Below are 14,363 nucleotides of genomic sequence, written 5' to 3' on the forward strand. Positions count from 1 at the left end.
TGGGGGCTGCAGCTGTGGTCGGGACAATTATTACATTAACTGATGGACTTGTAAATGAATTGTTTATAAATAAGGTAGAAATAAGTTCCTCACGCTGATAACTAATAACTAATCTCTCTGAGGACACGGTGCTAGTGCACTCTCCTACAGCACCTTGACACGACTCAATAAATGTTATGCAACATTTTGTGAACATCAATTTATTTGCATTTATTTGTTATAAATGCCACTGTATAATTCTTGCTGTCAGTATTTGCAAGATATTGGTATTTGGGTCTGTACTGGTTAGACTTACATGAGTTAAACCAAGGTCTACAGCCCTTGGGTCATAGACTATGAGCTATAAGTATATTGGTCTTTTTATACTGGGAGTCAGGAGTTCTTTTAGTGATCATCTTGTTTCTTGTTTATTTTTGCCCTGATTGTGCCCTGAGCAGTTTTATGACTGAATAAAAATAAATTTAAAAAATCTACATAAATTGAAAAATCGTCTTAAATAATCGAGATCTCAATTTCATTCACAATAATCGTGATTATTGTTTTTGCCATAATTGAGCAGCCCTAATTTAGCATATCCGGTCACATTATGATGACGTCATATTCAGTGGTCGTTCTGCATCATTTCAGGCCCCGTGGTCAACTGTCTGAACCGCTGAAAAGAAGTGCCTGGCTTATTTTCTAAGTAAAATAAATATGCGCAATACGTTGTCAACATCAGTGAGTCTCTAAGTCAATGCTTTTTGTATGTTATATATGTTAAAATATGTGTAAATAGGTCGCTGATTAACACTTGCAATTTAGTGTTGTGATGGTTTTAAAAAAATTCTGAAGGTAGTACAAAAAAGTATTAAAAATAGTAAATTTTACTTAAGGATTGCTGTATATACCCTGAGAGAAACACACAAACAGATTTAAGCTGCACATCCATTGTTTAAGGAAGTCTCCGCTGACTTTCTCTGTGCTTTATTTGGCCCAGCCCACTAGCTAGGAGATTTCCCCGTTCATGAGAAATGTGTGTGAACAAAACCTACTGGTGCAGGACCCGGACAAATGCCACACAGTCCGATCCGTGCTTGCCCAGATGTGAAAGCTCCAATACAGGCCCGATTTGTCACATGACGGATTGTTCATTTAGACATGAAGCATGTCATGACTGATGGCAATCACTGAGTGGGCCAGGGTAATGGAAGGCCATTTCCCAGTTCTCTCGATTACCATTTTGGTTAAGTAACTACTGTTGCTGTATTCCCAACTCTAACCTCAACTAAAAGTTAATTCATACCATACCTCTAAAACCAAATTAGGTTTTTATTCACTGTGATAACCTAGCAAATGTCCTCACAATTTTAATATGTTCCCATGTTAGAGGTGAAAAATGTGTCCTCACAGCGGATGTAAGACGCACGCGCGCACACACACACACACACACACACACACACACAATATAATCAGGCTATAAGGGCAAACTTTCTAGTCAGTATGCAGCTCATTGAATTTTCATGTCCTGGTCCAGTGTGCAGAGAAAAAAGCTCTTTTTATAATAGGTGTTATTATGCGTCTTTTACTTGGCCGTTTGTCAGGGCTCCTGTTATATGTTTGAAAACACAGTTACAGCTGTCGGTAATTAACATCATACGTTTCTGTGTTTCCTACAGCTTTTCAACAGGTGGTGCTGGTTAAAGAAGAAGCCCTAGAAGAACATAGCACTGGTGTCAACCAGCAGGACTTAGATTTTCTCCACATAAAGGAGGAACAGGAGAAACTGTGGCCCAGTATGGAAGGGGCACATCTCCATATGAAGGAGGAGACTGATGCTGCCAGGTTTCCAGTCACTGTTGCTTCTATAAAGAGTGAGGATGATGAAGAGAAGCCTCTGTTCTCACAGCTTCATCAGAAGCAAATAGAAGACAGAGATGTTTCAACCAGCGGCTCAGCTGACCAGACGACAGCAGAAACCTGTGTACAAACTAGCCGGAACCCAGATCTGAACCCTCATGAACTGACTCCTGATTCTTCAGAGACTGACGTTGGAGATGATGATGATGATGATGATGCAACTCTAGACTCTGAGCTGTCAGACTCTGGGTCTGAAACTGGAGACCGAGACAATGACTGGAATGAGAACAGGTGTTCTGAGTCAGATTTTAGGACTGTCAACAAATCCCTTAGTCATAGGACACTTTTAAACAGTCACATGAGAGTCCACACAGGACAGAACGCTTTTGCTTGTGAGCTCTGTGGAAAGAAATTTAGCTTAAAGTCAACTTTAAACACACACATGAGAGTCCACACAGGAGAGAAGCCCTTTTCTTGTGACATCTGTGAAAAGAAATTTAGCTTAAAGTCAACTTTAAACAGACATATGAGAGTACACACAGGACAGAAGCCCTTTGCTTGTGAGCTCTGTGGGAATAGATTTAGTGAAAAGGGACATTTAAACACACACATGATAGTCCACACAGGAGGGAAGCCCTTTGCCTGTGAGCTCTGTGGACAAAGATTTAGCCTAAAGGGAAATTTAAACTCACACATGAGAGTCCACACAGGAGAGAAGCCCTTTGCTTGTGATCTATGTGGACAAAGATTTAGCATAAAGGGAAGTTTAAACACACACATGAGAGTCCACACAGGAGAGAAGCCCTTTGTTTGTGATCTATGTGGAAAAACATTTAGCATAAAATCACATTTAAACAGACACATGAGAGTCCACACAGGACAGAAGCCTTTCGCCTGTGAGTTCTGTAGCAAAAGATTTAGCCAAAAGTCAAATTTAAACACACACATGAGAGTCCATACAGGAGAGAAGCCTTTTGCTTGTGAGCTCTGTGGGAATAGATTTAATGAAAAGGGACATTTAAACAGACACATGAGTGTCCACACAGGATAGAAGCCTTTTGCTTGTGATCTCTGTGGAAAAAGATTTAGCGAAAAGACAAATTTAAACAGACAAATGGGAGTCCACAAATGACAGAAGCCTTTTGCGTGTGAGCTCTGTGGACGAAGATTTAGCCGATAGAAAACTTTAAACAATCATCTAAGCAACAGGGCTGAATGGTCTATTGCAGGGGTCTCCAACCTTTTTTGGCCCGTGAGCTACTTTTACACAATGAAAGTACAGCAGAGTTACTGTCATTTGATTTATTTACATTGATACATTCCATGTGTGAATGTGCTTATGTTAAACATGCTATACTTACCAAATTAACATGTACTGTATTCAAAAGTTGATTTCTCTGTATTTCAGTACAGCAGTATTTTTTTTGTTTAAGTAAACTAGTTAAATTCTGAAAACCAAATTAAACAAAACATGTTTAGTTTTTTTAACTAATCAAATACTTCCAGATAGTGAATAACAAATCTACTTCATGTGAATGATTTGGTAATTTTTTTAGAGGTTGTTAACATAAGTTTTTGAGCACAAAGGAACAGCTAACCTGTAAAGCTGATGCTATTTTAAATAAAATACAAGCTAAATGTGATAAAAACGCAAAAGTCTAAATAGTTTGAATTGAAATAAAAAATGTAAAATCAGAAATAAGATTTTTTTTCCTGCTCTCCTGATTCACTGAATAATTTATACAGGTTTTTTTTTTTTTTTTTTTTTTTTTTTTGGTCATGAAAGTTAACTTTTGCTGCGTTTATTGCTGACAATATGAAGGTTGGAGGTTTATCCTTTTTTCTGCTTCTTGTAGGGTTTTTTTCTCCACAGGTCTTAAAACTAATTAAAACCTAAACTTTTTCATGATGCCTTCCATTAACCTATCCTTGCATTTGTGCTCTACTAGGTCTTTAATCTGTACTGTGTTAAATTTATTCTACATGTATTTTATATGTATACCTATTCTGTGCTGTTTTATCTTTATTTTATATTTTAAAGTAAATAATTGTACTTTATATGCTTTTATTTTTGTGTGCAATGTTCTGTGTTAATATTCTTTCATTTTATTTTACACAACATGATGTGACATTTTAAGTATTTAATTTCACTTGTGATTCTTAACTATGTGAAGCACATTGGGCTACAGTTTTGTGTATGAAATGGGATATATAATTAACTTGACTTTAGAGAGAGTTCACAATCATGTTTTGTTACTAAATGAGACACTCAGCTGGAATTGGGGGAAATGTATGATGAATCTAAATCACAGGAGATGTCCAGAGTTTTTAAAGCCCGTGTTCATCATGTTGTGTGGAACCACAAAGAGGCTACACTCAAACCCAGTTCTTGGGACCACAGACATATATATTGACTTGGGACTGTTTGTATGTAAATATTGTTGACTGCTTGGTCGCTTGATCAGAACCAGAAACTTATGTGTACAGACCATCTGGGTGTTCAAGGAGCCGTATGTGGAGGGCCACACAGAGGCTACGCTCACACCCAGTTCTTTGCACTGTTTGTATGTAGATGTAGCAGGACTGGTTGGCGTCTCAACCAGTTGATCGCCCAGCCATCACACATTAAACCAGCCCACCATTAAAACATATTACAGATGATAACAACTCAACTGCTTGTACTATAAGATTAATGCACAAAATTAAATTTAAGACATTTAACTGCATGTTTGCGTGTGTGTGTTTGCATTGAATGTGTTCGTGCACATGATTCACACGTGCGACCATCAAGAACAAAGTAGAAATTCACCAAAAAGAAAGCTAATTGACTACATATTAATTTGGTACAAGCATACTCGCTCTGTGATTTAATCCCAAAATGGACAATTTCCTTCCATCATATCAAGAGAAGAACCAAAACACTTTCTAAAGTTAAAGTTAAAATCCCATCAGTTGTCACACACACTGATGTGTGTGCAAAATTTGTTCTCCGTATTTGACCCATCCCCTGGGGGAGCGATGAGCTGCAGACACAGCCACACTCGGGAACTATTTGGTGGTTTAACCCCCCAATCCAACCCCTAAATGCTGAGTGCCTAGCAGGGAGGCATTGGGTCCCTTTTTTTTCAAAGTCTTTGGTATGACCCGACCAGGAATCAAACCCTGATCTCCCAGTCTCAGGGCGGACACTCTACTACTAGGCCACTTAGCTGTTTTATTTACCTGTTCAGTTTTGGCGAGGTGTGCTAGTGGCAGCAGGAGTATCCGGGATGTAGTCCCGTCTGTTTCTAAATAAACAAACATGATTCGGAACAGAAAAGATGCGGAAATAAAGCAAGGGGTGTAGCTCACCAAGCACCGACGTCACACTAGTTCCGTAGGAACCACAGAAAGTCCCCGCCTCAGAGTAGGAGCTAAAATGGTTCTAGGAACTACGATAAAAGGTTCCTAGTTCCTATCTGTTGAACGCACACAAAAGGGGGCTGGAAAGTTCCTAGGAACTACAAAAGGTTCCTACAGTCCGGACACACACATCAATTTAATAAAATAATGTGGTTCAGAGTCTCCAAAAGCCACACGTCTGTCATGTTGTGGGCAAGGAATTTCACCCAGGACATGAGGAATCGGTGAGTAAAAATGTAAAGTGATTTATTTACAGTGGAAACAAAAGAGACAAAAACTAGAACTAAAGGCGCTGCTTCAATGATCAGGAACAGGAGGGTACCGGAATCTACGAAGATATAAACAGAAAGTGAGCGAGGCCAGAACCAGAGAACCAGGATATGAGAGTCTGTAACTGAGAGAGTTCTTACGGTCAGGAGCCAGGACTAGAGCGGAGGCGAACTGGGAGAAGTTGGACCGGGTGAGAGGTTCAGAGCGTGAGGCAAGTGGGCAGACGTGGAGAGAGGAGTCCAGAGGATCTTTGAGCGGCGAGATGTGGGAACAACTCCAGGCAAGGTAGGTGGTGCGGGAACAGGATACTAGAACGGAATGCAAGGTCATTAATTCGGGATCACAAGAGAACAGGCAGATTCAGAGGCTAGATGCTACTGTGGGGTTTCTCTGTTATTCTTAAAGAAGCAGTCAGAGACGGGCAGCTCAGTCAGGCAGCGCGGGTCTCTATTCATTCATCTCACATCTCAGGACAGCCAACTACAAAAGACCAAAAGACCTCGACCACATGTGGAGTCCTAAATTTATGCTTTTAGTCCCTGGGCTACTGCCACAGTCCCTTGACAAATGTGGAGAGAGGATGGGGTGATATTTACACTTCCAAATGTTCGACGCACCCTCCAGCCCAGAGGTCGACCAGCCCTGTTATCCCGACATGATCCGAGGGCTCAAGGTCCACTGGAGCTGGTTTACACAAGCTGGACATGTTAAACCTCACGTACACAGAACACAGCTTTCTCAGCAAGCTTTTAACCTAAGGACTCATAATTCAACTCAATATATGTTGTAGATGACCTCTTGACCTTTTTGGCTACAACAGTCCTCCCTTTGGCGGACTTGTGCGCCACACATTACCATCGTAAACGAATCAGCAATGTAGGGTATATCAATAAATGAATGCTTAACTAAGTAACAGAAGAAATGAGCAGCAAATAAAAATAATATAACAAAATGACAAAAAATGGAAACAAAAAGGTATAACATATGACCTTGAATCAAAAATGCATAAAGTACCCATACCAAAACACGAGACGATGTTCCAGAATAACACAGCAACTTCAACTTGTATTGTATATGCAATGAACAATGATTAAGTAACTGAAAAACAACCGATGAGTTTACAGCTGAGACAATGAAAAACTGTGAAACAATACATGAAACATGATTTTAGCATTAACTGAACTCATTACTTCACGAATGTATTGCATGCGCACCCTGTATGGAGGCAAAAACCTGTCCGCTGTACTTTAACAGGGAAAATTCCTCCATGTCCTCCCCGACCCAAAAGGGGACGAACGCCACGGCACAGAGCGGGCATGCGAGGACTAGCTTGAGGACATCAGGTGACAAATATCCTCATCAGTGGTCAAAAGAAAGAACACACAAAACAACAAAGGCACATGAAAAGAAACTGGTGACAAATATGATGAATAATGAACAATTAGCTTTAGCGAAGACATAATGAAACAGTAATAAATCCGGTTGAAGATTTCATTCAAAAGAATAGAACGGTAAATACAAGTTCAGCATCCATGTCGTCGTTGGAGGTCTTCTGCTTGAGGAGGGCTTTATGTGGACAAGTGTCCTTTATTTGTCAGCAAAGCAAAGGCATAAGTCCTTGGCTCAGTCCTCCCTTTGTCCATCTGCGTGCAGCGTGGTGGTGCCGACTCCATCCTCCCCACGGCGAGCAGAACGCAACATGTCAACAAGAAAAACTTGAATTAGCACGCCAATTGCCTATAAACCTATTACCACAAAAACTTCCTAAATTTTTAGACCCATAGACAAAGCATCCATCCCCACATTCACACCCCCTTTCTAACCTACCCACTTATCCTAAATTAAAGAGCTAATTCTGTAGTAAGGCATGCAATGATTTACTCAAGCATTTATGGGTTAACGGTAAAAGCAAAACTCACATGATTGTCTTGATAACAAGGAGTAATGTAATGGCCGCTCGGTAAAACGACCAGAAATAAGTCCTTAAAACCAAATTAAAAATCATTCAGCAAATCCGATCTGAACTCAACCAGAATCACCTATTCTGTTCCTCAACCTTCGAAACCACATTCAAAATCCTTCATGCAACATCCACACACCCTCAAAAATGAACACATGCTAATCCATCACAATAAGAAAACACTAGTCAAAACATGACATCCAGCACCCACCAGAAGATCTGTTGCACCTGAAACGGAGTAGTAACAGTCATGGTTACGTTATCACTAACCAGAAACATGTCAGTTCTGGGTTCATTATTGGTAGTTTACCTGGAACACACACATGCTATATTTTGTTAGGATTTATCTCTTTATAATCTCAGATCTACCTGGCCCTTCTGGCCCACGCAAAAGCTTTATGTACACCTTACAACTATGACCCCTTTCGCAGTAACCTCCCCTCGGACCATTAAAAAAATACCAGTACTACTCAGGAACTAATTCAAAGTCGTAAAACTGGAACAAAAGTAAGCAAACATCAGCTAAGTGACACAGTCATCGTATGGTTATTATGCTAGTAAAGTCCTGTCATCTGCAGGTGTGACTGTAATAGTGGTATGGAAACCAGTCTAGGGTGTAGAGTAGTTGCATTTTACTCATCTTCCATCGTGAACAATTCCTCTATTGGTGTCGCGGTCGTCAGATGGCCTATAAAACGATGATACATTGTGGTGATATCTTTTCCTCTTGTTATGCTCGTCCATTGGTTATCCTCTTCACCTCCTCCAGCAGAAACCCCATTGTAATTTATCAGGGATGGTTCCTTGCAGCATTCAAGACAAGAACCGTCATAAAACTCAGCAAACTTCTTCTTATGTTAGTTAATCTAGTCCCAGTAAGGTGAGAAGCAACACTATCCGTTAGTCTTCGCCTCAGGTATCGACGTGAGTTCATGAAAGTCCAATCTTCATCTTTTTCCATCCTCTCCCTTGGTCACCGTGCAACACCAGGAAGCCTTGCACTCCGTACGGACCAGACGTCTCCCGAACCGATCGCCTAGGGCTTAAAGGTTATGCACAAAAGTGTCCTAACTCTCACTGACCCTAGCCTCTGATACCTTCAACATCAGACACATACAGTTACAAACAGCAAGCGCAATTAAAGGTACAGTGACATCACGACACGGACACACATGGACACACAAACACATATACATGCACATACACAGAGAGAGAGAGAGAGAGAGAGAGAGAGTAAGAATGTGTGTGGGAGGAAGAAATAAGTGGGATCCACTTCGCCACCAGCATCTTCACCTGTGTCACAGAGAAAAATTGCAAAGAGATTAAAACATAAAGCAAAAAACAATAATTCAATGAGTATAAATGATTTAACTAAAATATACAACCATGCATGGGTTTTAAAACAGTTCCAGTAACACTGGAGATGATGCCTTGTATAATGAATTCTTAAGATGGTCTTCACCAATTAGAGATTATAACCGAATTGTTTCAGGATCCTGAATTTGAATTTGAATTGGTTAATTTACTCAGAATAGTCCAATGGCTTTGTTGATGTTTCTCAAGGCTCGGCCGCGCCCATATAAATAAAAGAACAAACAAACAAAACAAACACAGTCAAACACACGGTCCATACACGTCTCTATGCCCTCACACACCAAGCAAATGTCAGACTGAAGCGAAAGTGTGAAATTCCTCATTTAAGTGCAACTTTTATATTTTTCCTCATGCATGTTAGTAATTACATCGAGAGCTTCCTTCCACTTCTTAAACATCTAGATTATTTCTGGAAAATGCTCAAAACTGCAAGAGCGGGACACGCACAACTAAACTACTTATTCTCTCAAGTCTGTGTCTCCGCTTGGTTTAAATGAACCGAACACTAAACCAGTGGAAAGAAAAAATAAGACCTAAAGCGTGTGATCAAATTAATCCAACAAAACTTCCCATAATTACTGTTCTTAACTCATGTTGCGATGTGATCTCTCCAACTAAAAATTAGGACAACCACTTTACTATCAATTCAACAAAATAGTTTCAGGTTTTCCAATGTCCCTTACTATTCACCCCAATTATGAACCTTCTTTCTTATTTTCTTTCCTTTTTCCTTTAAGAACCTCACTAGCACAAGAAATCCTAAGAATTAATTCACTACTTAAGGTTAATTCATAAATAACGAAACTGCAGTTACAGGTTTGTTTGTATATATTTGCTGGTCAAACCACAAATTACTTAAAGCCATACATCCTAAAACCCTAGTATTGTCAGTAATTTCCCTTATCTATTCGTTTAGATGTGTGTTTCTGTTCTACTTCTCCATCTATAACACAAATTAGCATCATCCTTAAAGCATCTGAAATTAAGCTGCATTGCTAAATCAATAACGTGATTTGTGCTAAGAGATACTCCCCTATCCTCTTTTCCTCTTTCCAGTGGCACTGATTCCATGACAGATTCAGAACAATTTAACGTTTTATTACTATTACGTTTCCTTTAATTAATTTTCCTTTTTCTCTCTTATTTTTATTTATTTATTTATTATTTATTTATTCATTTATTTATTATTTGTTTATTTATTTATTCATTTATTTACCGTGCCAACCTGTGATGATAAACTTAAAGACTTTTTCCCTTTAGCCAATTGTCGTCCTACCTCTTGTGATACTCTGGTTCCTATAAAACATCAGACATCTAAACACCTTTTTCCCTTTTACCCAACCAAACTAGGGAGACAGATTATTGTTATGTTCTCATTATCCAGCATGACTAACCATTGTTGAGGCTCTTTTGTAATGTACCTGATGAATGTAAAGCGATTTTATGGGTGTTTCCGATTTTATGGGTGTTTCCAGCAGAGCTCATGGCCATGCATTAATCCCTAAAAAAAAGGATTATTTCTCCCAGTTTAATTTCTTTTAATAATTTTCCCTACACTCTTTTTACTGTGATATTGTTTGATATTTATTTTTTATTTTTGCTTTCTTCTCGCCGACACATCCACATCTATTTTCCTCCAATTCCCATGCAGCACAAATATAGCTTTGTTTACCTTCAGTGACATCTAATTTAAGTCAAACCAAAATTTCAGTTTTGGCCAATTTCGGCTGTAGCCTAATCCAAATGTTCTCGCAACGTCACTCCCGCAAAAGGCCAATTAAAAATGTTATGTTGAAGATTTCACAAGATGAAAAATGTGAACATAATTTTTATCGAATGAGAGGTACAATTATTCAATATTTTGTAACATTATTTTCTACATTAGAACTTACAGCTCATAGAAAAATATAGGATCAGGTTTGGCTAGATCTGTTGGGAAACTCAAAGGAGCTGAAACAACACTGTTGTTCTCCTGTCCGCTGCAGCTGAGTACCCTAAGACCTGTAGAAATAAGAAAAGTCATTCAGTCAACTAAGAAACCTGATGAATACCGAGAAATTGTTGTGCACTGAGTTATTTACTTTACCCCAATTTCATTTAAATTTTGTTAATCATATAAGCTATGATAAAAGCTAGGATAGGCTATAGAGCAACTTGACACTTGCGGTTTTCCAAATCTTAAATCATACTTACAATAAAGATTATATTGAATCCAATGGTGAGTTGGACCAGGTTACTAATCCTATTTTTTTTTAGGCTAACTTTCTCAGTTAACTATGTTCTGCAGTAGTTTAGTAAATTTTTCACAATTCTGACATTTCACCAAATCAACTGAATGTTGCCAAAAAGCCTTTCCATTACCTAACTGCAGCAAACACACTTCCACTGGGTGGACCCTATGGGGAAACAGTCTCTTTGAGCATCTGTTTGTAAGTTCAGTATGACCCCAGTCATTGATTAAAGTTCACATGTTGGCACACGTGCTCCTCCCCTTTGTCTCCGTCTCATCTTGCAGCCGGGCAAACAAGCGCCTGTCCCACAGTGTTCATCTCGTAGTGCTGCGTCATTTCGGTGTTATAATTCAGCTTGTGGTGGGGACTTTCTGCTCCGTTTGTGTAGAGCCAGATCCAGGAGACTTTCATTTGCAGCTGGTTTCCGTCTGTGACGGGCCAACCCAGTAAAATTCCTGCCGCTACAGTGCACAGCAAACGTCTTCCTTAAATATGTTGATTGGGTTGAAATGACAGAACTTTCTCTTGTACAAATCAACGATGGCTTCTAATTATCCAGAGTTATCTCTGAAGTTATGCTGCTATAGGCTTAGACTGCTGGAGGACACACTGACCACTTTTCACACTCTGCTGCTTTCTTCTACAGTCTGCTCTTTAACTGTACTATTTTGTCCAATTTCAGCTGTTAACTTTATTTTCTCTGTAAGTGTTTTTCTCCCCAGAAGAAGCTACAATGACTTCTGCTGAGCTGTGGTGGCCTCATGGAGGGGGCCATCGTCTAGCACACTGCTGCTAACCACTTAAACATTCTCCCTCTCCTGATTATAACTTTTTGCTTTCCTTGACGTTGGATGTGCTACTACTAGTTTACCCGTTTAATTATAGATCCACTAGAATAAATACAATAAAGTTTATCTTTCACCAAATACAATATTTACTAAGACATCACAATATAACTATAGACACATTACTTGTCTGTCTGTGTGTGTGTGTGTGTGTGTGTGTGTGTGTGTGTGTGTGTGTGTGTGTGTCTGCTCTGTCTTCTCGATCCCCAGTGAGTCGTGGATGATGGCTGCTTATACTGAGCCAGGATTCTCTGGAGGTTTCTTCCTGTTAAAAGGGAGTTTTCCTCTCCACTGTCGCTGCATGCTTGCTTAGTATGAGGATTGCTGTATAGTCACTGACACTAGTCAGTGACTTGATGCAATTTGCTGGGTTCCTTATATAGGAAACATTATTTCTGATTGGCTTAATGAACTGTGAATTGGAATGTTTATTATGTGAAGTGCCTTGAGACGACTCTTGTCGTAATTTGGCACTATATAAACAAACTTGAATTGAATTGAATTAAAAATTAGTCGACTTTACTGACTCAAAGGTAAATCTAGACTACTTTCTATACACAATTGTCCTTAAAATCTGTTCCAAACAGGTTTTAATCATTAGGCACAGTCTAACTCAAAATGCAAGATCCCTCCTTTCATTTTTTATTTATCTATCTTATTTTGGGAAATAACTACCAGTTTTTAATTCAAAACAGCATGGTACAAGTTCTAGCCAGGTTACAGGAAATAATAGTTTATCTCTTTCTCATTATTCAGCGTCTCAAAATCCAGCCACTAATGTTAATGATTCTTAAAGTTCAAGCAAGACAATTATTGGATTTTATTTCTATAGCAAGATTTACAGGAATAGTTTTACAACACCTATGCAAAATAATTATAAGTGGGTGTAACTAAACAATCTGGCACAAATATTTTATTTTCCTGACTGATTATTTGTTAATTTTATGATTTTCATAAAGACGATCCTGAGAACTTCAGAAATGCTGTTCTGCAGCACCCTGTGCTATTTTTAGACTACAGGATTCTTGTGTGTAAAAGTGGGCGGAGTCAGGCCCTCAGGTTGAACCTTCAGCCTCATTCCGCTCTCGACCGTCCAGGAGAAAAGACCCTCACACGGAGGCCATCCATGGACTAAGAAGGTATGCCCAAAACACCAGAAGTTATCTTTTCTAAAGTCACAAATTGCTTAAAACGGCATGTTACACTTCACAGAAAAGCAAGCCAGCCTTGGTCTCACCATGTGTGTGTGTGTATGCAGGCAGGAGAAAAGAGAGAGTGACAGACTCCATTTACAGAAAAGCAAACATAGGTAAATGATAGAGAGTCCAAAGTCCAGTTTCAGCCCTCACGGCTCAAAAGCAGATAAAATACCTCCTTTGTATGACCACAACCATGCAACTTTTATATTTTAAACGATTTTCTTGTCATCACGCTAACTATAAATTCTTTTTCTATTGTTTTTCAGTCGGGGAAAGCCTGGGCCACACCATGTTTTTTCCCATCAGCTGTCTCTATTAAACACTGCGTCATTCAACAGAATATCCAGCCACAGCAGCATTCACTTCACATGCAAAAAAACACTCACATTCACAACGGCACAAACAACATTTTTTCTGTTTGTCACAGTCCTTCAAACAAAAGTAAGTCAGTCCGTCACTTATATATTCTCTTTATATATATATATAAACGTCTGTTTACCTTATTTTTTCTTAGTATCTTATTTCCAGCTGGACTATTATCATTATGTTTTCTCCTAATTTAAATTTAACTGACCCAAATTGGCACTTACTTTTCCTACTTTACACCAAATCGGAAGGAGCTCCATTAACAGCTTTTATTCGTGTATTTGTTGTTTTTAACCACAGAATTTGTATAAGACTGCACTGGTAATTTTCAGAATTTAATGCTCACTATGCTTTTAAGCAGGTCCTATGCAACCACTACAGCAAGCCAAATTGCATTTTTTTTTTGAGAGCGCTCAGAAACAGTTTATATATTTATTTTCTACAGACTGTTTCGACTTTACTGTTTAGCAGCTGTCCGACTTTCAATAAATGTATATCTATATATTTCTATTTATTTCTAAAATAAAGCTGTCATTTACAACTTTCCTTGTATTTCTTGGTTTTTTTTTTCCTTTTAATCTCCAGACTACTTCACCCCCCAAATCTGGGTCACTCACATGCTGCCCTGCACACAAATGATTCTTACGCTTGTATATAAATATATATATATATATATTACTTTAAAAACCTTTTATTTATTAACTTTTGGTATTCTGTTCAGACTGATCAGAACAGGATTGCAGAGTTTGAATTTTGCATAACTTCAAACATTAAAATTTAGCACTGCAGTGAAGTTTACATATCTGAGTTGCAACTTTTAAACCTCTTATTTATCTTATTTATTTATTTTTCTGGTACCGCATCAGGCCTTCACACTCAC

The 14,363-nt window shown here is 38.8% G+C and overlaps 1 protein-coding gene and 1 long non-coding RNA gene across 7 annotated transcripts in view; both read left to right on the forward strand.

Annotated features, from left to right (window-relative positions):
- LOC129157543 (zinc finger protein OZF-like) overlaps nucleotides 1-8,993 on the forward strand; it is a 34,677-nt gene extending 25,684 nt beyond the window's left edge. For all 5 annotated transcript variants that reach the window (XM_070547530.1, XM_070547528.1, XM_070547533.1 and 2 more), the window contains one exon: nucleotides 1,656-8,993. In XM_070547530.1, coding sequence (XP_070403631.1) covers nucleotides 1,656-2,887 — 1,232 coding nt within the window. In that variant the 3' untranslated portion in view covers nucleotides 2,888-8,993. The remainder of the gene's footprint in view (nucleotides 1-1,655) is intronic.
- A 3,419-nt stretch (nucleotides 8,994-12,412) lies between these two features.
- LOC129161906 (uncharacterized) lies at nucleotides 12,413-13,985 on the forward strand. 2 transcript variants are annotated; one of them, XR_008561981.2, is made up of 3 exons: nucleotides 12,413-13,057; nucleotides 13,131-13,227; nucleotides 13,384-13,985. It is a non-coding gene; the product is annotated as an uncharacterized lncRNA (long non-coding RNA). The 2 variants fall into 2 exon arrangements; XR_011517358.1 differs by having other exon boundaries at nucleotides 12,421-13,057; nucleotides 13,177-13,227.
- The last annotated feature ends 378 nt before the right edge of the window (nucleotides 13,986-14,363 follow it).

The sequence above is a fragment of the Nothobranchius furzeri genome, chromosome 2, assembly GCF_043380555.1.
Source record: "Nothobranchius furzeri strain GRZ-AD chromosome 2, NfurGRZ-RIMD1, whole genome shotgun sequence".
NCBI lineage: Eukaryota > Metazoa > Chordata > Actinopteri > Cyprinodontiformes > Nothobranchiidae > Nothobranchius > Nothobranchius furzeri.